Raw genomic sequence first — 21,631 nt, 5'->3', positions numbered from 1 at the left:
TAAAATATTACCACCATAGAAGGTTGTCATAATTCTATTGCTGGTGTCTTACACTGTCATGTCACCATGAAGTATTTTTGTGTATTAACATGGGATTGAAAGGAAGGCTAGGGAGGTAAATTTACCCACTCCAGACCTCCTAACCAATTAGTGGCAGAACCAAGACCAAAAGTCTTGCGTATTCAGGCTTTTTACTCAGCTCATGAAGTGACAACCAGGAAACACAACGTCACTTGATCTTCTGCCATAACGAAAAAATTAATCTCTGTTCTGTCAGCCACCTTTCAGTGTTTTGGTTTCTTGTGAATTAACGTAGTAGGGATTACAGTATGTAGCAAAGGGAAATAATATGGCCTCTGCTTGGTTCTTTAATCCAAATGCAGGCTGGAAAGTAGCTATGTCCCTGAGAAGTCTATTTCATTTTGGATTTGATTCAACCTAGTTTCAGGGAAAATCTGGTTATTAATAGATTTAGAAATGAGTAAGGAAGACAACATTTAAATGGCAGAGCTGCCCTGAAGCCTGTTCAGAGCACCTTTAGCATAACTAATTCTTAATTCTTTACCATTTGTTGAGGACTTACCTAAAAGAATTTCTGAAACCAAGTCCATTTAGGCAATATACAGCAATGGAACTAGAAAACCAGCCCCAGTTTCATTTAGTATCCAATTACCAGGTTTATGGGCATACTGAGAATAGCCACAGTCCCTGTCCAGCAGGAATATTTGACAGAAAATCCTAGTTTCTTCTAATAGCTGTCTATGGTTGTTATGAAGGGAAAATGTTTGTTCTTTATGCTCATTTCCCCATTGAATAAACAACCACACGTGGGGCCAAAATACAGAAAGATCAAAGCACCAAAGCTTAGACAATGTCAACTGGTACCTGCTATATAAACCAAACGAGAGCAACACGATGTTCCCTTATACATCGCACACAGCACTGATTCCAATCCACCTCTTGATCCCAGCCCTTGATTTCCCCAAACTCAACATTCTAATTGGTGTACCCAGGTCATTACTGGATTCTGCTTTCTGGGTCCTTTAATTTGCTGTATATGTACTCTATGCCTAATGTAATTAACTGCAAAAAATAATCTCTTCAAGAAACCTTCGTAACAAAATACCAGATTCCCTATTAACCATAAGGATCAAGTGTAACAGGCCAAAATAGAAGACAAGTCTGTCAGAATGTATATAAATGGCACAGGTCTGCTCTGACCTCAGGCCCTGTGCTGAGTAACAGAGTCGCTGGCAAAGCCCCAAGGTGCAAGAGTTGTAAATATTGGAGTCACATAGAAACTGAAGAATGTTTCTCATTTAGTCATCCTCTGAGCTCTCAGCAGACCTCTCATCTGTAGCCACTTTCCAATTTGTGCGTTTGTTTGTCCTCTCCTGTTTTTCATTGCTAACTGCAGGGATATTGACTTTCTCTCTCTTTCTCCTTTTGGTTTTCTTAGTGTCTCTTTCCTCACTTTCCTCAGAACTGCTGGATGAGGAATCACCTGACTGAGAAGTATCACTTTCTGCTGGTAAAAGTAAAGTAGATTTTTTGAGAGACTTTTTCCTTGATTTTTTCTTACGCTTATGTGGTTGTTTCCTGGTAGTAGAAGCCCCAGTTTCTTCTGAGAACTCGTTTGAGGAATCTGCCATTATATCTGTAGCTTCCTTTTTGCTTTTCTTCTGTTTTTTGCGTGACTTTTTTTTCTGCTTTTTTTTGTGAGATTTCTTTGATTTCTTGTGTTTGTGAGATTCGTGGGTAGATGATTTTACCTGGGGAGATCTTTTTTTTCCATTGGTAATATCTTGCTGATCACTAATAATAAAAAAGAAAAACTATTATAGAAAACAGAAAGTATACTAATATTTTAATACTCTGCACTCTAGATAGGACATTAGGGTAAACATGCAAATTTGAAAACAGCTTTGACACAGGGTTACTATGAATTTTATCATTCTTACTGAGTTTTTGTTTCCTCATCTTTACGATGAACATAAAAATTCTAATCTATAAAACAACACTAAAACTATTAAATATCATTGGACTCAGAAAGAAAAGTATATTGAGAAGACTGGCTTACCACTAGTATCCACAACACTAGACATTATCCAAAAAATTTTTTTGCCAATCTGATAGGAAAAAAGCTGTTTTTTAAAAAATTGTTTTTTAATTAAAGAATTTTTAATACGAAATAATTCTAATCCGCTATACTGAACTACAGTATGGGACATATATGAAAAAACCAAGTGCTATAGATATGTCAAACATCAATCAGGGAAAGGCAAAATACCAATCACCTTCCGTCTAAACTGCCTATTACTTCTCGGTTACATTTTTAATAGCAAATGTTATTACATGCTTTGTAAAAACTAGGCACTCAGTTTACAGTTCAGATTTTGTACTAAGCTTGGTTTCTAACTTCTTTTTTCCAATGAATTTGTCTTACCTGTCTGTTTCAAATTCTTCAGGGTATAATTCTTTATAACCACTGTGACCCCATCTGTAAGATGACATTTTATCACACATACTGTTAAAGCAATGCATGTTTTGGAAAATTAAATTAGACAGACTTAGGAGTGCACGCACACACAGACATACACACAGAACAAAGAAAACAGAGACATGGTAAAGCCAACCTGACATTACAGCTCAGTAACTTAGTTGGCTACATTTTTCTGTAGCGCACACTACTATTTCAGACACAAAGGATTCCTTGCCAATTTGTAAGAGAACTTACCATTCTCTTCCTTAAGAAACAGAAGCAACTCTTATAATCTGTTCTTTAGCTATGAAGTACTTCTCCAAAATCACTTCATAACATAATTCTGTCTACATTGGTACAATTTTAAAAAAATAACTATTGAATATAATTCAAATACTATAAAAGTCACCCTTTTCAAGTGTACAAGTCAGTGGCTCTTAGCATATTCAGTGATGTGTAACCATCACCACTATCTAATTTCAGAACATTTTCATCACCCCAAAAAGAAACTCCATCTGTTAGCAGTCACTCTCCATTCCTCCCTCTCCTGTAGCTCACAGCAACCACTTAACTACTTTCTGTCTCTACAGATTTGCCTATTCTGGATATATCATATAAACAGAATCATGTAATAAATGGCCTTTTGTGCCTGGCTTTTTTCACCTACCAGAATGTTTTCAAGGTTCATCCATGTTGGAGCATGTTATCAGTACTTTATTCCTTTTATTGCCAGATGACATTATATTTGGTTGGCCAAAATGTTCATTTGGTTTTTTCTGTAAGATGGCTCTAGTAGGGCTTAGTTGTCTTTAACTTCATTCGAAAGAATTATGTTAGATTGTATTTTGACAGCTGTCATATCAGCGTGCATTTAAAAAAAATTATCAAAATTGGTTAATTTTTGTGTAGCCATTTTAATATTGAAGATGGAAGAAGAGAGGCAACATTTTCAGCATATTATGCTTCATTCTTTCAAGAAAATTAAAAACAAACACAAAAAACAATTTGTGGAGTATATGGAGAAGGTGTTGTGATGACTGATTGAATGTGTCAAAACTGATTTGTGAAGTTTCTTGGTACTATTGACATTTTGGCCATACTGAGTTTGCTGTGGGGCAGTCTTATGCATTGGGAGGTGTTTAGCGGCACCCCTGGCCTCTAACCACTAGAAGCCAATAGCGGGACATAGCCAACATACTCAAAATATCCAAATCAATAAAGTTATTGGTGAAAATTAAAAACATGACTTTTACTTTACAGAAAAAGCCATACGGACTTTTTGTCCAACCCAACATTACCATTCAGTATACCACATTTGTTTATCCATTCATCAGCTAATACATTTGGGTTTCCACTTTTTTGGCCATAATGAATAATTATGCTGTGAACATTTGTATAGAAGTTTGTGTAGAGATAATTAATTTTTTAAAGTACACATTCGCAGGCTAGTATCATTAATGGTCACAAGAATTTAGTCACAAACCTGTCTGGCATGTTAGCTTCATAATCATATAACTTCTTGTTCCAGGATTTAGCCTTAAGAAAATCATCTTCCATTGCCCCAGAAATTTCATTCCTTGGCCTCCAATTGTCTCTTTGACTTTCTTCGTCAAAACCATCACTGCGCATTCGGCTATATGAGGAAACAGAAGAACTTTCATATTTGAAGCAACTTGTGAGGTTACTTTATGGAACATCATGCATAAAACTTAGTGAACAAGCTAAGAGGGAGAACAAAACAACCTGATACTTTTTTTAAAATCATGTAAAAAGACATGACCTGTTCCTCTCTCTAAGTCTGTACAGTTACCCAGTGAAAATCTGACAATTATTACCCATCCTATTGCAGAATATAAATGACACAACTTCTGGACTGTGGCACACTGTAGCTTACTCACTAATTCTCAACTAGGAGGGTATGCAAAGTGGGAAGCAGAGCACAATCACAGCTGGGGACATTTCAAACTACCCCAGAGATTCTAAATACACTCCCTTCCTGTAAACCAGAAACTTGCTGTAATGAGGTCTTAGTAACAGTGGGATCAGGGCATAACCCAGGAGTGTCAAACTCATTTTCACAAGGGGTCACATCAGCCTCGCGGTTGCCTTCAAAGGGCCGAAATAATTTTAGGACTGTATAAATGTACTCCTTAGCTGTTAAGGAGCTGAAATTACATGAGGCCCTTGGAAGGCAACTGTGAGGTAGATATGGCCCCCAGTTAAAATGAGTTTGAAACCCATGGGTTGGGCCCTAACCCCTGAGTGTTCTGGGGTAGAAAACCACTGATTCAGCCTGTACTTACAATATCCACTAACCCAGTCACTAAAGCTAGCTAACTGGTTATCAAAAATGTTTAGGGGTTGCCCTGACCTGTGTGGCTCAGTTGGTTGGGCAATGTTCCACAAAGCAAAAGGTTGCCGGTTCAATTCCCAGTAAGGGCACAGGCTTTTAGGTTGTGGGTTTTGTACCTGGTCAGGGAACATACAAGAGGCAACCAATTGATTCTCTCTTACACTAATGTTTCTCTCCTCCTCTTTCCCTCCCTTCCCCTCTCTCTAAAAGTAAATAAAAATCTTTATTAAAAAACAAGTTAATGGATTCCTATGTGCCAGGTACTATTCTAATGGGAATATAATGCAAATGAGACTACCAGAATCCCTGTTCCTAAAGAGATTATGTTTAGCCCTGGCTGGTGTGGCTCAGTGTACTGAGAAACAAACTGTTACTGGTTGATTCCCCCTCAAGGCACATGAGCTAGGGTTGCCGGCCAGGTCCCCAGTTGGGGGCATGCAGGAAGCTAGGAATCCACGTTTCTCTCCCTCTCTTTCTTCCTCCCTTTCCCCCTTTCTAAAAATAAAGAAATAAAATATTTTTAAAAAAGAGATTACCGTATTTTTCGGACTATAAGACGCACTAGACCATAAGATGCACCTTAGGTTTTAGAGGGAGGAAAATAAGGAAAAAAAAACCCCCAAAAACCCTGGCTCCATCGCTGCAGCCCCAAGCCAGGTAAGCTACATTTGGACTATAAGACACACCCCCATTCCGCAGCAACCCCGGGGGGGGGGGGGGGGGTGCGTCTTATAGTCCGAAAAATATGGTACGTTTAAAGACTTATTCACCATGACAGGCATTATAGTCCAGTCAAAAAGAACACCATTTTGTTCCTTGAAGTGCCACTTGGAATTAAATAACCAACACAAAACAAATCATTATCTACATTAACAGTAATTCTAAATTCTTAAACACCTTCAGAGAAAAACAGACTGGAAAGATATTTATTTTTATGTTGTGACTCTGCTTTCTTTACCATGGATACCCTGCATACTTTCTTTTCTAAAGCCATTTACACACATCCAGTCACACTCCAAAGTCCACATGCTCTCCAGGCACACTCATTTTTTTAAATATCCCACTATTAACTATTTCCCTGGACGGCTTTAGAAATCTACATTATTATTTTTAGTCATTTTTCATACACAGAGCTGAACACTAACAGGCATATGAAGCCCAACAGATATTCCTATACTGCTACAAGACAACTAAGCCAGCATACTTCATATTTACACTCAATAAGGTAATGTGAAAGGCTGTGTGATATACCAAAAATACTGAGTAGGTGTTATAGAAAAAAAGGGTGAGAGAAGGAAGGGAAGGAGGGGAGGGGAGGGGAGGGGGAAAGAAAGAAGGAAAGAAAAGGAGCTGAGAGAGACTGAAAGACTAACGGGAATGGAGTAAATGATCAGCTAAGTGACCGTAAGATACAAATAGAAAATCTAAGGTTAAAAGCCACCAGGTACAATTAGAATCCACAGAATACTCAATAGTTGTTCAAGGTATACACTTAAAATTCTTGATTGCAAATAAGTACAAAAAATGGGAATATATGCATCATAGCCACTACCTTTATGCTTGGGTCTAGGTTTGTGAAAGAGGGAAGGCTTAAGGACTCACAGAACTGAACTCATATATCTTTAGCATACCAAAATGTTTTTCAACAGAAGTTGAGGATTCTGAATAAGATGAAAATGATTTTGGTTCTCATAGCTCCAACCTCACCTTGAACTGCTGGGTAACATTTTCCTTTTGGTTCCCCGGTAAGCATCTTCCATCTGTTTCTCCAGTTCTCTTATTTTCCACATATCTGATTCCTCCTGAATCTACATTTTTTTTAATAGGGAAGAAACTAAAATAAGTTACTAAAAATAACACTTTACATAACAAAAAAGCAACTGAAAATACAGTCTGTTCTAATTATTGGACTTTAGACTGAGTTATGATCAAGAACCTAAGAAACTGCCCTAGCTGCTGTGGATCTGTGGATTGAGCGTTGGCCTGCGAACCTGAGAGTGTCCAGCTTGATTCCCAATCAGGGCACATGCCTGGCTTGCAGGCCAGGTCCCCAGCAGGTGCTGCATGAGAGGCAACCACACATGGTCTCTGACCAGGTACCAAACCCACAACCTAAAAGCATGTGCCCTTACTGGGAATTGAACCGGCAACCTTTTGCTTAGTGGAACATTGCCCAACCAACTGAGCCACACAGGTCAGGACAACCCCTAAACATTTTTCCTCTCTTTCTCTCTCCCTTCTCCTCTCTCTAAAAATAAATAAATAAAATCCTTTAAAAAAAGGACCTGAGAAACTAATTCTGGCTTCTCTAATATGATTAAACAATCCAACCCAGTAAATCTCAAATATGTAGAATTCTGCAGCAACAGAACTTTTTAACCCCTGCATAGACACACTTATAACCTTATCAATTTTGCAATTATGCTGTAATTATCAAATGATAATCCCTTATGTTTCTAAAATGCTTTCTGATTTTAACTGTATCACCTCAATTGAACCTGAAACAATCTTATGAGGAAATCCAAGCAGATACTATTATTATATTTTACTGAGAAGAAACAAAAGCTCAGAGGTTTTACCAGAGTCAAAAGGCTAGTAAGGACAGGTCTTTAAACTTTTCAAGCTAAGTTCCTTTTCACATTATAATTTTTATTGAAAACAAAGCAAAACAAAATAAAACATAAGAATTGCTAGAGAATTTCCAGAGAAGATGATTACAAATGACCAAAAAACAAGAATATGTTTTATTTCTAAGTCCTCCTATAATAATTTGTTAAATCTGTGTTAGCTTTATCTTTTTAGCCACCACTTTCAAACCTAACCTCACCATTCAACTACAGGTGGTTGAATGCAACTGCAGAGGCTGCTTGGGTGACAGTTACACACTTAGAAAATATTGGGTGACATGACAGTAATACCATTTATGATCAAACTAGAGTTGTACAGTTCACGAGTGAAAACCAAACAAGGGTCCTTGGCACTCTTTTCATTATACATATTCTCGTAGGTGACCTCATCTATTCTCATGACCTTTTGGGTATATCAGTAATACCCAAACCTCTATGTCTAGCCTCAATATTTCTCCTTTCCTCCAAGTCTGAATTTCCAACTGTTTGGACATCCTATAAGCACTTCACTATCAACACGTTCAAAACCAAACTAATTACATTTCGAATCATACTTGTCCCTTTTCTTTTGTTCTCTATCTCAATAAATAGCATCATCCAGTCATCAAACACCCAGCCACACAGGTAGTTTAATGTTTGATTCCATATTTATCACTATCGTCCAATCAGTCACCAAGTTCTTTGGATTCTACCTCCTAAATTCCTCATCTTCATCCTTGCTTTCATGTGAACCCCCCTCAACATCTCTCACCTGGAACATTGCAACTCTCTCCTAATTAGTCTCTCCGCTGTTTCACCCTACTTCATCTATCCCCTACCCAACTGAAAAATCATCTTTCTAAAATTACAAATACAATCAAGCCACGCTTGGCTTAAAAAACATTTGATAGTTTATTTATCACCTAGAGGAAAAAAAGCTAATCTCCAAGCATCATAATCCACTCAGGCCTCATCTTCTATCACTATGCCCTACATTCCTTACTTTCTGGATGCACAGAATTTCTTGACACGCCCCAAGTGCTTCATGCATCTTCTTATCGCCATGTTAGTACATGATTTTCTCTCTGTTATCAACTAGTTCAAATGTCAGCGCCTCAAATACCACCCATTCTGTAAAGCCTTTCCTAATTCCCCAAGGAAGATTTCATTATTCCCTCCTTAGTGCACTAAAACACATGTCTCTATCACAGTAATTACCAAATTATACTGTAATTATCTGTTTTATTCATCTTGTACCACCCAACAGTGCCAAAATAATGTTTGGCACACTGTAAGCCCTCACTTAGTGCTGAGGAATAACTAGGTTGCACCTCTCACCTTATTGTGAGCGTCTGTGTGCCGGATGACATTCCTCAGGAGGACTTTTCCCAGTGGAACCCGGGACATTCTTCAATCTGAAATGAATCAATACATAACACTTAAAAATAATAATTTCCTTTGTTACCTTATCTTTTATTATAATTTTATAACAAAAAGCATGAGGTGAGCGAAAGATCACTTAAAATTCACAGGTCCTGAATAATAGTTTTTTCTTCACCATTAAAAGGGAAAATGCCTGACCACAGAAATATGAGGATAAAAGGAGATAGTGTACATTGGAGTTCTTTGAAATGACACTGTTTTATTTACTCCTCAAAATTACTCTATGTTTTATATGAGACAAGTGTTTTCATTCCTAGTTGGTAGATAAAATTCCCTTAAAGCTATTGTCCCAGGCCAAAGAGTCCAAGACAAACAAGGTCCAGAAATCAACTCTCAAATCCTAATTAGTGTGCGATAAAGCAAATATCTAGATTTGAGAGTGTAGGGGGCCACAAATATCAACAGTAACAAAAACTGACCCCTAAAATCATCAAATACGGAAATACCCTAAATTTCTCCATTCAGGGGAATTTTATTTTCTACTTTGCATAGAAGCCTCCAAAAAACAGATAACAGGGCTATTCATGTGTGTAGCTAGCAGGGGCTTTGTGCAACCGCCCCACCGCTCACTCACCCCTCGATCCTGAGGAAATCAGGCATCTTGTTACTGTGAGACGAAGAACCACTCCATTACAAGATCTCCTCCGACCCAGGAAGCCAAGGAGTCAGTGCTCAAAGGCAGCTCTGCAGCTTCACCCGAGTCCTTCGTGAAAACGCAGCCTTCCCACCGGTTATTACGCCCTCACCCGCGCCCCAGGCCACCGCTGCCTTTCCCTCAGTCCAGACCCACCCCCAAGATATGTTGGGACTGAGGCCGGAGCCTGCGCCAGCAAGAAGTCCGGACGCCCGGGTTGGCCGGGGCATTCCCGGCTCAGGCTCCTCTGGGACGGACCCCGGGATTAGGTTTCGTTCCCAATGTGGACGCTTTGGACGGGTACAGCCGTCGACTGGGCCCCAAGAGTATCTAAAGTGCTTGAAAGTGGGGTTGAGGCTTCCAAGTGGAAGATAGAGAAAATACCCCCATCTCTGTCACCGGAATCCCTGCCCCCCAGCGGCCAAGAAGCTCTCGGTAACCTTCCCTCCAAACACCCTCCCCACAGAAACGCACACAAACACACCCATACCGTGCACCGCAGCCTCGCGTGGCGGGGGTGGGGGCAGGAAGCGGTCGGGGAGAAAAGGGGGCACGCTTCCGTTTCAGGCCGGAAGTCGTGCTGCTGAGAAATTCTTCCTAACCAGAGACTCCGAGACTTTCACGGGAGTGTTTCCAGGTCCTCAAGAGGTCTACAGCTGCAGAAGGGAGGCGGATGCCTTCCTGAAAAAGAGATAGGTGGGGGTCAGCAGAGAAGCGAGATCCAGAAGGGGGAGATTCCGGAACTGAATGTAAAAAGACCTTTCTGCCGGGAGCTTTCCGGACCCAGTTACTGCGGTACCTAGCCTGGTTACCCTGGTAACAGACGTCACGGTTTGTAAAGCCGAGAGAAGAGGTGGGTTCTCAAACCTCTAGAATGATTGTCCATTAGTTAAGTTTCCCCTTTAGTCTAACCTTAATGTAGTATTTGAAGAACCCAAACCTCCTCTTTTCCTTATTCTATTGATGCTCTGGAATAACTATCAGTAGAAGGGGGTGGGTACGAGGGAACTTAATCTCAACATGTAGAGAAGATATTATCACTTCTCTCATACAGTGATGACCAAGTGTTCCAGCCTCTCTGCATTAGCTTACTTAATCCTCACAATAACCCCATGAGATAGGTACTATCGTCTTCATTTTGAGAATAATTAACTGAGGCGTATATATAAATCAGTTGCTCAAGGTCACGCACTAAGCTATGCTGAGGATTGAGAAAGTCTCATGTAGCCCTCACCACACTCACACCTGTGGTAATTTCCAGACCGCACAGGGCACCAGTCAGCCAAAACCCAGGTGCTGGAAAAAGGAAACCACCAGGAAATCCAGACTCAAATTGGGTACTCGCTCCCCTCACGGCTTGTGAGGGTCTTGGTAGAGGTAAGGCCTTATTGCCTGGAGAACAACTTGAAAAGTCAAGAAGGAGTAGTAGATAATTCAAGAATAAGGAAAAGATAAAGTGGTGCTGATCCACAGTCTTTATATATGTGTTAAGGGTAACTGCTAACTTCACCAAAACAATTCCTGACCTGTTCCTCTCCCCACCCCCCGAAAGAAATGAATCAATAGTTACACAGTTATTTTTCCTTAAGTCATGTCTTTGCACAGACTCAGGAGGCCTACTCACCTCAATCATGGAATCATCCTCAAAGGGTCTGCTGACCCAAGTTAATCAGTTGTGGAACCTCTTAGATGATCTCGCTGAAAGTAACCCTGAGAGCTACAAGAAGTTCATTCAACAGCAGCTGAAAGAGGGCAAACAGCTCTGTGCTGCCCCGGAACCACAGCTCTGCCTACAGACAAGAATCCTGGTAGGTAGATGTAATGCCCAGGGATTTTTTCCTTTTTCCAGCACCTGGGTTTGGCAGACTGGTGTTCTGTGCAGTATGGAAATGGCCAGAGGAGTGTGTGTGGTGAGGGTGACATGAGACTTCCTCAATCCTCCGGTCCTGAAAGAAAAGATCCTGCAATAACCACAGAATAGTTTACCCTTAGCTATTGGTACTTCAACACAAGAAAACTTGAGGGAAACTGTCACTACAAAAGAAGTGTAGTGTGGAAGATTGCATCAAAGGAGTAAAAATGGGAAATTCATATTGATATATTTTGGAGATCTCAAAATTGGAGACATTTTTTTCTGCTAGAATGAAATAAAAGTAACAATGTAATAATTTAATAGAGAATCATAGGCTAGGAGATTTTTCAAATAAAAAGAACTTATTTAGTTGAGGATGTAAGGAAGTGGTACAAGAGTGTCAAACAAATTTACCTGAAACAGCTGCTTAGAACAATTCCCCTTCCCCTCCCAGTTACTCTGAGAGTAGCAACTTGATTCTTGATGAAAAGCTTTGGGGAAATGAGGTAACAGTATTTCTCAAACACAGTTTTAGTACATGTAATGACTTACTTGAAACCTAAAGTTCTTACTCTTCAAATTCTGTGATGTGTTACTTTTAGGATATTATTTAAACATAAAAAATTGGGTTTTAAGATGTGCAAAATTATTTGATTTCTAGAAACCAAAAGAAAAAATACTTTTTATCAACTTATGTCAGTGGAAAAGGATTCCAGTTCCACAGTCAACCACTCATCCAATACCTCTAAGTGTCGGCAGACCAGAAGATGTGTCTGAAACATCAGGTACATAGAAATATGGGGCCCAGAGCACATTTAAAAAATTGTGTATTGGGAATACCGTGAACCAGATTTTACTTGGTAAAAGACATCACATGTAAACTATTTTATTTGGTTATAATGTAGTGATTGACTAAGTAAAAGTTCCTTTATGCAAATTGAATACTGTTTGTCTAATAATTTGAGCTGTTTTAAACCCATATAAAATGCCTACTTGAAATTTTGTGTACATAGCATCATTATGATTGCCTCTGAAAAATAAAGGAATAGAATTTATACATTCTAGCTTTATCAGGATTATAACTTAATATATTACCTGACAATATCATTAGTGAAACAAGCTGTCTTCATTTCACATCCTCTGAATCTCACATGCAGATGTTTACGCCATCATCGATGTTGCCTACAATCCTGATGTTCTCCAGGCAGCAGAAAAGGACCAAGTGAAAAAAGACCAATTAATACGGATGGCCATGAAATGCATTGAGGAACAATTCCAGTTCACTCTCTCACACTTTTACCATATTACTAAATTTAAAATAAAAGGAAGCATTCAAAGGATGAAACAAAATCTGATGAGAATCCAAACTGACCCCACAGATTTAAGGGAGAACATGAGAAAGGGTAAGTTAATGAATATAAAGAAAAAATTAAACTGACTTAAAATTTTTGTATCCTGTGTACATTTTGCAAATTAGAAATCTCAATTTTAAAAGACAAGAAACTTAAAAAAGAAAAAGATTAGATATTAGAAATATTAGCATGTCCTTAAAGATTTTTAAATCCTGCAAACTTTTAAATATTTTTGGTTTAAGATTATGATTTAAGATTCCAAATTTAGCTGCAGTTTTATCTGCCATCTTGGCTAACACTATATATATTGCAGCTTATAGCTTGATAGTAATTTATGTTGTTGATTAATTTTGTGGTTTTTATCCCCCCCTTTTTTTCATAAAGAACTAACCCTTGAACATATAAGAAGTAGTAGTGTGAGCAATCCAGATCACTTCCCTCAACTTTTACTACCAAAAGACCAAGTTTTAGACAAAAAAGGGTGCCTGATAGAAGAGATTTCCAGTACAGAGATCCAGGTGGAAATGGAGCAACCAGCCTATGAATTAAAAATTGTGGCGGATCATAATGAGAAACCACTGAAAATTGAATTAAAAGTCGAATTACCTGGTATTAATTCAGTATCTCTCTGTGACCTTAGTGTTTCTCAGGTAGGTTGAATAGTTTATACTATAAATTTGTATCAGTCAATATTCTGTATATTATGCTGTATAACAAACTCCACAATCTCAGTGGTTTAATAATTTGCTCAGGTTACATGTCAGTAGGCCTGCTCTGATTGACAAGTTTTACACGTTTCAAGATACAGGTGAAGAAGCAATTCCCATCTGACATACGTCATTTTCCTGGCGGGGGGAAAATAGAAATGGCCAAACCATGCAAGGGGTCCTAAAACTTCCTCTCAGACATGGCACGTATCACTTTTACTCACTTTCTATTAGCCAAAGTAAGTCACTAGACCAAGTCCTGCATCAATAGGGCAGGGAAAATATTCTTCTCAAGAGTAGTCACAGGAAGTTACATGGCAGGAATATATGTATAATCCTCTTATGGAAGATCAAATAATTGGCAATAATCCTCACTCTACCACAGTCCACACTTGGTCACAAATATTTGCACCTTTTCTCAAGGAAGACACTTCCAATTCCAGTATCAGAGTCCAAAGTACAGGATTTTGCTGTGACAGTCTGCATTCTGCTCTTCTCAAACCAGACCTATGACCTGCAAACACAAGTTATCTACTCCTGTAACCCCATGCATCATACAATATGAAAGAGAGAGACGATAACCACAATGAATATTCTCAATTCCGAAATGGTAAAAATATGAGGTGCAAAGCAGTTCTGAAATCCTGGTGGACAATATTTTGAGGGCACCATTCCCTGAATGTAGACTATGTTCTCACTTAGGGCCATGACAGATTTCTTTATTACCTAGCCTCCTTGTTCCCATTGTTTTCCATTACTTTCAGTTCCATTCTTTGAGAGGTCACCGCACCCCCCACCCCAGCCCCAACTTTCACATCTGCTTTAGCCACATCTAAAGAGAGCATGCGAGATTATGCCATCCTTACATGCTGAGCAGTTTACTCAGCCTGTTTTATGCCCACGGAATGTTGGGGTCCAAAGATGATTTTAAATTATTTTTAGTCCAGGCTGGCAACATTTTACTTCATTCCAGTCAGTGCTATACCCAACAGTTTATTTTTAAACATGTCCATTTTTCAATGACCTGTGTTTTTGACTGAATAGCTATCATCTGAGCCAAATGTAAAGATTTACTGAGGTCTACCTTAACCCAGGTAGAAATTTTAACAAAAGTATATATAGACTTGTGATTTAGTCTTTGTCTCCAGGTTGTCTTAATCAGTCTTTGTTGATATTTGAAAATCTAAATTTTATCCTTTACTGGTTGAAAATAAAAATTAGTTGCATTTTTGTCAAATCTTAGAATTTCTGATCTCTGCATATTCCAACTCTGCTTGCAGACTGGTAAATTCTAGTCTCAGTTCACCTTTTTGTTATACCTTGTTAGATGTAGCCAATAAAACCAGTGCATGATACCAACATTTTATTTTCTCACTTCTTTACCTAAAATCACAAATTAACTAGGTACACAATTTGCCTTCCAAGTTATTTATAGTTTTCCTAAGGGTTTTATTATTATGAAACATGGATCACCATCTGTCCAGTCTCCAATAAGTTTCCTTGCTATTTGCTAGGCTGCCCCAAAGTCAATTCACATAATTTGGGATCCCAACACCCATCTTCTGGTACTACTACCAGTAAACTTCTGATGTATTAAGCAGCAATGACAAATAGTCTCAAAAGCTCAGGGATTACAACAGCAACTTTATTGCCCATTGCAAGTCACATGGCAGTAAATTGGGATCCATTTCTTATGTGAAAGGAGTAAATTGGGAATATTAATTTAATAGCACTAATTTTAACCAGGAAATACTTTTTGTATTTTCATCCTTTAAAATCTTTCTTGGTTGTTTATTCTTAGGATGATTTGTTGATTGAGGTTTCTGAGAAGTACAGATTACATCTGAATCTTCCAGAATCTGTGAATACTGAAACGACTACAGCAAAATTTATCAAAGAGAAAGCTACATTAATCGTCACAATGCCATTGGTGTAAGTCAAGAGCATTATGTTTTTCAGGTTTTCAGTGATAATGTTATGTGAATTATAGGACCTTCATTATAGGTGAAGAGATATTGGTTTACCTTAAACACTAGTTTCACATTTTCTAAGAATTCCTTTTGATGGAATGAGACTTTCTCATCAGCTGTTACCTTTAAAAAAAAACCCTCAAATAAATTTGGCACCAAGCAAAAACTACTAAAAATATTATTGCCTTGATAGACGTATTTTGAAGATGTTTGTAATGGTCTTAAGTAACAAATACCACTTGGAAAAATTCTATTTGTTTCCAAGTAACATGTGAGAATTCTCAGTTTGCTGGTTGAAAAAAATTTTTGTCTGGTTATTTTTGAATCAGAAATAAATCCCAGAATGCAAGAAGTTTTTTTATTATCAAGATGGGCCATAGCAGTAAAAGTTTCCTCCAGCAATAAAAATACAAAGCCGATGTAATAATATGCAAACATTGTTTCTGTGAACCTGTGTACTTCTATAAAACAGCTCTGGAGGGAGTGCAAGCTACCCAGGTAGGCCTTTTAATATTACATGTGGACTTTTCTGAGGGTTGGATACAAGGAAGCAGTCATAGTACTTGAATATTATTGCACATATGATGCAAAATACATCCAACTGTAAGTAAAAGGAGTTGAGTTGGGGACAAGTGCCTTTCTCCGAGGAAAGTAATTTTTAAAAATACAGAGGTGACATGCTTTTCAGTTCCCATTCATCAAGTTGTCAGATAGTTGTTTAATACAAAGGTATCAACTTTCCAATTTATATCCCAGGTAAGCAATGCTCGCATCAAATTATAAACATTCCTTAATTATCTTTTCTACATAAAAAACTACTTCCTTGTGATTGGTTTCTAGTTCAACAGTCTTTAAATAAAGTTATTAACTTTAAAACTTTTTAACTTTAGAAACTGTGATGTATATAATAGATATATAATTGATACGTGACATTTAAAAACATTTTTTATTTAATATTTTACTTATTTTTAGAGAGAAGGGAAGGAGAAATAAATGTGTTAAACATCAGTTGGTGGTGATTGGTTGCCTCTCGCATTCCCCTAACTTGGGACCCTGTCCTTAACCCAGCCATGTGCCCTGACTGGGAATCAAACTGGCTGCCCATCAGTTTGCAGGACAATGCCAAGCCCACTAAGCCACACCAGTCAGGGCTAAAAACATAATTTTCTTAAACTTCACCTGGATTTGAATCCTTCTAGCAATAGGATAATTTATCATCTGAAAATGGTCTACAGTTGTATGATGTCCTAAAATTAACACACCTATTATATTCTCATCCCTCAAAAAACTTGGGAGTGCTTTCATGTTTTCTTTTGCAAAATCAGTCAAAACTGATTTTCTGTTTGAATCTCTCTACTCTTGTACTCTCAGCATTTACTTATGTCAGCATCTATGTGTCTGTGTACATATTGATAAAAGGCATATCAAGGTCCAACACACTTAAAGATTAAATGTTAATATCCTATTTCCCAAAATATTTTCCTGATATTATTTCAGTGGATTTTATATTCATAAAACCATCTGTCCTTCCCCCTCCCTACAAAGAGCAAAGCTACCCAGGAAGAGCATTAACTAATAATGAACTGTGGAGTAAATTTGAATCTTACAGACATCTTTTGTCCTCAAAACTGGAAATTATTTGAGATTGACATAAATTGTCCTTGATTTAGAGACCAGGATTTTCCATAAACTTGGTTTTAGATCAGATTGTCAGTAGTGAGGGCTTGTTGAAGGTTGGAACCGCGGGAACTCTCATCCCTGGACTGGGTGAGCCAAAGGAGAGGAGCAAGGAAATCTAGGTGCTTGGACAGCTTCCTAGGAAGGCTCTTGGGGATCTGAGGAGATGGACCTGGTGAGTACTTCTTGAGTCAAGATGTCAAGTCCAAAAGGTGTTCTAGCTTACTTGGGAAGACTAGAAACTAGATCCCGTAAAAAATTTGAAGAGCCACAGGAAGCACAGGCAGTGGGAAGCGCTCTTGGAAGCAAGATTCATAAACTGAGAAGTCTGTGAGATAAACTGAGGGCTGAAGTGAAACAATGTCAAGCCAGAGTGAGTAGAAGGATGATTGTTGGCCGGCTTTCCTAGGGTGTAAAGGACATGATTTGGGAATTGGCAAATTTGTGTGTTTTTTACCTGTGATTTTACTGGATCGATTTCAGTCCTTGATCCTTCATCAAACCTGTAGTGATTCTTTGTGATTCCTCCCCCACGCTATTGAAATAGCTCAACTATTAGCCACATCTCAAGGTCAGTGCTAAGTGAACACGAAAGACTAGGATATTACTATACTGTACTGATAAATATTTATCAGGTGATTTGGATGCCAGGATTGTTGCAATAGTCTGCTCAATGGTTCTCTTCTAGTATTTGTACTTCTCCAGTAAACCCTGCACAGCCAAGAAAATACTTTCATAAAACACTGCATCATTTCCTTGCTCAAAAACCTTCAATAACCATTCATTGCCCATAGGATATGGTCAGCCTTCCTTTTTTTCTTTCTCTCACCTTCCCACCTCTTCCATTTCCATCTTTATTCCTTTTTCTCCCCTCCTTCCCTTTACTTTTTTTTTTATTGAAGTAAAACACATGTAAATATATATGAAGTGCAAAACCTTTTACAAAGTAAATGCACCCTGTACCACACAAATCAAAGCAGAGGATATTATCAGTGTCCTGGAAGTCTCCCTCTTGTATCCTCCTAGTCATTTCCCTCAAGGTAACCAGCCTTTGTCATCATACATTGCTTTTACCTGTTTTTGAACTTCCTATAAATGTTAAAAGTGTAAAACTCCTGTCTGGCTTCTTTGGATGTTACCTCTGAGATTTCCTCCATGTGGTTGCATGTAGTGGTCATTCTTTATTTATTTCTGTATAGTAATATTATTTTATGAATATTCCACAATTTATTTACTTATTGGACTGTTGGTGACATTTGGGTTATTGGGGCTGTTTCACTTGGGAGCTATTAAGAATGATGCTGCTATGAACATTTTTGTTCCTGTGTTTTCGGTGTGAAAATAGTTTTCTATTTGGTGTGAACTGGGTAGAATTGCTGTGTCACAGGGTATGCGTATTAGCTTTACTAAATAATGCTGAAGAGTTTTTGAAAGTGATTGAGCCAACTTTATGTTCCCAGCAAGTGTATATGATTTCCATTGTTTTGCATCTTTATTGTTGGTTTAAAAAATCTGACATGCTGGTGGGAGTGTAATAGTATCACATTGTGGATTAATTTGTATTTGCCTAATAAGGGATGATGTTAAATACCTGTATTGGACTCTTCAAAGTCTTATGTTATAAAGTATGCTTTTCAAGGCTTTTGCAAAAATTTTATTGGATTGTCTATCTCTTTTTAAATTGTAGAATTCTCACATATTTTGGATATGAGTTCTTTGTTGGGTATATCTATTATAAATCTCTTATACTCCGGCTTGCCATTTTACTCTCTCATGGTGTCTTGTGATGAAAACAAGTCTTTGTTTTAATGAAGTTTGATGTAGAAATCTAATTTTACACTTACCACTCTTGTTCCCATTTAATAAATCTTTGCCTAACTTAAAAAAAACCAACAAAACAGCCCTGGCTGGTGTGGCTCAGCGGATGGAGTGCTGGCCTGCAAACCAAAGGGTCGCTGGTTCAATCCCCAGTCAGGGCACATGCCTGGGCTGAGGGCCAGGTCCCCAGTTGAGGGTGCGCAAGAGGCAACCGATTGATGTGTCTATTGCACATCAACATTTCTCCCCATCTCTTTCCCCTTCTCTCTAAAAATAAATATTTTAAAAAAATTATCAGTGATTATTTTCCCATGTATTCTAGAGCTTCTGCATTACTGGGTGATGAGTATTCCTTACAACATGTTTCCTGTCACGCCTTGCACTGGTCAACCCTCTTGTAGACCATGACTTGAGATACTATAACTACATTCACAAACCTCAGGATTGGAGTAAAATACCTAACACAGCTAGATCACACGTTCATCTTGCTGTGCGCCATACCCCAACATTAGGTGCTTCAGTAACTCCTTGAATTTAAAGTGTTTAGATTATATCCTTGAGAACTCAGTTCTGATTTTACCAATTCTATAAACTCAAAATGTTTTCTGTATTAAGAGTTTATACAGATTAATCAGCTGTTCCTGCTCTTAATCATTTAATATGAAAATTAATTACTGACAGGTCAGCAATTAGACCAGACACATAAAACAATCTAATTTGAACCAAACTATCATTTCTAGGTTTTACTCTCAATTTTGGTAAGATAAATAGACTGAATCCAGATTTAGATTGTAGGTCAGATTAATTTTTAACTCAGAACAATTTCTATTAAAGGTAACTTTTTATTTTTCTTTCAAGGGAACAAAAGAGCCATAAACATTAGTAAAGAATGAATTATCTCTGAAGTTTCATATATTTGAACCAGATGTGGCTCATACTGATGACGGTCCCTTGTGATAAGCTTGTTCGTTCTGCATAATCTTCAGTTCAAGCTATAATTACCAATTACTGTATTGATGTTTTCGTAACAGTACAAGAAAAATATTTGCGGAATATATGGAGTGTCACTGTGCACCATGTAATAATAAACATTTAGAAATCTGTTCAACAATGAAAGTCCTAAATTTCCGGGTATATAGCTTCATATATTACATACAAGGAAGCACTAGTCAGATTAATTTTAAATAGTCAAACATCTTCATATATTTATTAAAGCACATCAATTCAACAGAAAGTCTTGGAATTGTGATAATGTTCCAATTCATTTTCATTATCTTGAATATCGCCCCCCTCCCCATCAGCAGAAGAAAGACAAAATGGAAAAAAAATATTTAGGCTGAAATAGTAGTATGCTACCTAAATAATTTTTTTCTCTCCAATAGGATTTTCAGACTTTTTTATTTTACAAATCAACACTGGGGTGGGAAAACACAGGACACTTTTTTAAATACACATTTAGCAATTTTTACTTTATGCAAGCAGAAATGACCACTTTGTTTTGGTCACTATCTTTTAGTACTCTAAACTCCTCACCAATGTATCATGTCTGCCCCCCTTCTTCTCAGACAGAACTTGTTGGTATATATATGGACTTTGGCACGTATCTTGCTAGAAACCATATTTTATGTACATTTACTCCACTGTTACTTGATACAGTTTTCCAAAGTTATTTGAGTAGTAAATTTTGGTAATTAATATTGGAGGAAAAATTCTACTCTCACAATTTCTCCATTAAATTCTCTAACCATATTCTTTTATTTGGATGTAACTGTAGAGTTCTGCTCAGAATTACATTTAAGTTGTTTAAATACACAAATTCTCATTTACAACAGTGGCTGGTTTATATTTATATCTTATCTCAAAAAGGGAAATAGCCACTGTGGGATGTACAGAGAAATAAACAAATAATGGTTGAAGAAGTCTAAGAAAATGTTAACTTTTTAAAAATTTCACTTGCTTTCCTTGAAGTTCTCTACTCTTCCTATCCATGATAAAACCAAGATCACATAAGAGAAAAATGTAAATTAGGGTTAAATTCCAAAATCAAGCTTCAATTCAATCCCTTTCTCCAAGAGAACAAATTTTCCTGACTTCTCCTTACCTCAAATATAAGGAAAACATTTGAGGCAATTAAAGTTCAAAATCTCAAGCTGTTATCCAGGTTACTTTTATACACCGACTCAATAGGGAACCACAATTCTACCCTTACATTTCCCAGTGGAAGTACTTAACCACCAAAGCGCTACGCCATATGTCCCTTGACTAGGGAGTACACAGCTTAAGATCTGGTGCTTACTAAATGTGCACAATTATTTGAGTGTAACTGGTATTTAAAAAAATTCAGTAATGACCATAACAAATAACTGGACTTAAAAATAACTGGTTAACTTTAACATAAAAAGAACCACCTGTTTAATAACATATTTATATCTTGATAAGAATGAACCAATGTGACCTGAAGAGACTAGAAATGCTTGGGTTAATTATAACAACATAGTGATAGGTTTTTCAAGGTAGTTTCTAAACTCAGCAAGCCACTGAGCTCCAACTGCTCCATCCACGACCCGATGATCACAACTGAGTGTAACAGACATCATGCTAGCCACATCAAATCTAGAAAGAGAGAAAACCATTATTAGGTATTCTAGAAGCAATCTCTGGATTTTAGCCCAAATTCCAACTGTGGCTCTATAATCCCAACCAAGTAACATATATTTTCTACCTATTATTCATGTCC

General features: G+C 37.7%; 3 protein-coding genes across 14 annotated transcripts in view; 1 reads left to right on the top strand and 2 right to left on the bottom strand.

The window, feature by feature from the left end:
• Window positions 1-661: 661 nt before the first annotated feature.
• NKAPD1 (NKAP domain containing 1) lies at window positions 662-10,092 on the bottom strand. Of its 5 annotated transcripts, none has more exons than XM_024570932.3 (7): window positions 10,009-10,092; window positions 9,459-9,587; window positions 8,780-8,856; window positions 6,543-6,643; window positions 3,966-4,115; window positions 2,447-2,500; window positions 662-1,815 (listed from the first exon to the last, which is right to left on the bottom strand). In XM_024570932.3, the coding sequence occupies exons 3-7, from the start codon at window positions 8,846-8,848 to the stop codon at window positions 1,320-1,322; spliced, it is 870 nt and encodes a 289-aa protein (XP_024426700.1). In that variant the 5' UTR covers window positions 8,849-8,856; window positions 9,459-9,587; window positions 10,009-10,092; the 3' UTR covers window positions 662-1,319. The 5 variants fall into 5 exon arrangements, with proteins under 5 accessions (XP_024426700.1, XP_024426702.1, XP_053779942.1 ...); XM_024570934.3 differs by having other exon boundaries at window positions 9,459-9,491; window positions 10,009-10,079; XM_053923967.1 differs by having other exon boundaries at window positions 9,459-9,574; window positions 10,009-10,071.
• Window positions 10,093-10,106: 14 nt separating this feature from the next.
• Window positions 10,107-21,631, top strand: part of PIH1D2 (PIH1 domain containing 2) — a 40,859-nt gene continuing 29,334 nt past the window's right edge. For 3 of the 8 annotated variants that reach the window (XM_053923965.1, XM_045203980.2, XM_024570815.4), the window contains exons 1-6: window positions 10,107-10,371; window positions 11,108-11,326; window positions 12,032-12,155; window positions 12,528-12,773; window positions 13,107-13,372; window positions 15,231-15,361. In XM_053923965.1, coding sequence (XP_053779940.1) covers window positions 11,150-11,326; window positions 12,032-12,155; window positions 12,528-12,773; window positions 13,107-13,372; window positions 15,231-15,361 — 944 coding nt within the window. In that variant the 5' untranslated portion in view covers window positions 10,107-10,371; window positions 11,108-11,149. Of the gene's footprint in view, window positions 10,372-11,107; window positions 11,327-12,031; window positions 12,156-12,527; window positions 12,774-13,106; window positions 13,373-15,230; window positions 19,152-19,752; window positions 19,959-21,631 lie in introns of those variants that run through there. The other 5 variants (XM_045203985.3, XM_045203983.3, XM_045203982.2 and 2 more) reach the window with 4 other exon arrangements.
• Window positions 20,073-21,631, bottom strand: part of DLAT (dihydrolipoamide S-acetyltransferase) — a 36,269-nt gene continuing 34,710 nt past the window's right edge. The window contains exon 14 of the mRNA XM_024570814.3: window positions 20,073-21,507. Within this exon, the coding sequence (XP_024426582.2) occupies window positions 21,378-21,507 (130 nt within the window). The 3' untranslated portion in view covers window positions 20,073-21,377. The remainder of the gene's footprint in view (window positions 21,508-21,631) is intronic.

This window comes from Desmodus rotundus, chromosome 5 (assembly GCF_022682495.2).
Source record: "Desmodus rotundus isolate HL8 chromosome 5, HLdesRot8A.1, whole genome shotgun sequence".
In the NCBI taxonomy this organism is placed as follows: Eukaryota; Metazoa; Chordata; class Mammalia; order Chiroptera; family Phyllostomidae; genus Desmodus; species Desmodus rotundus.
Note: the sequence above shows the minus strand (reverse complement) of the source record. Positions and strands in the feature narration are given on the sequence as shown.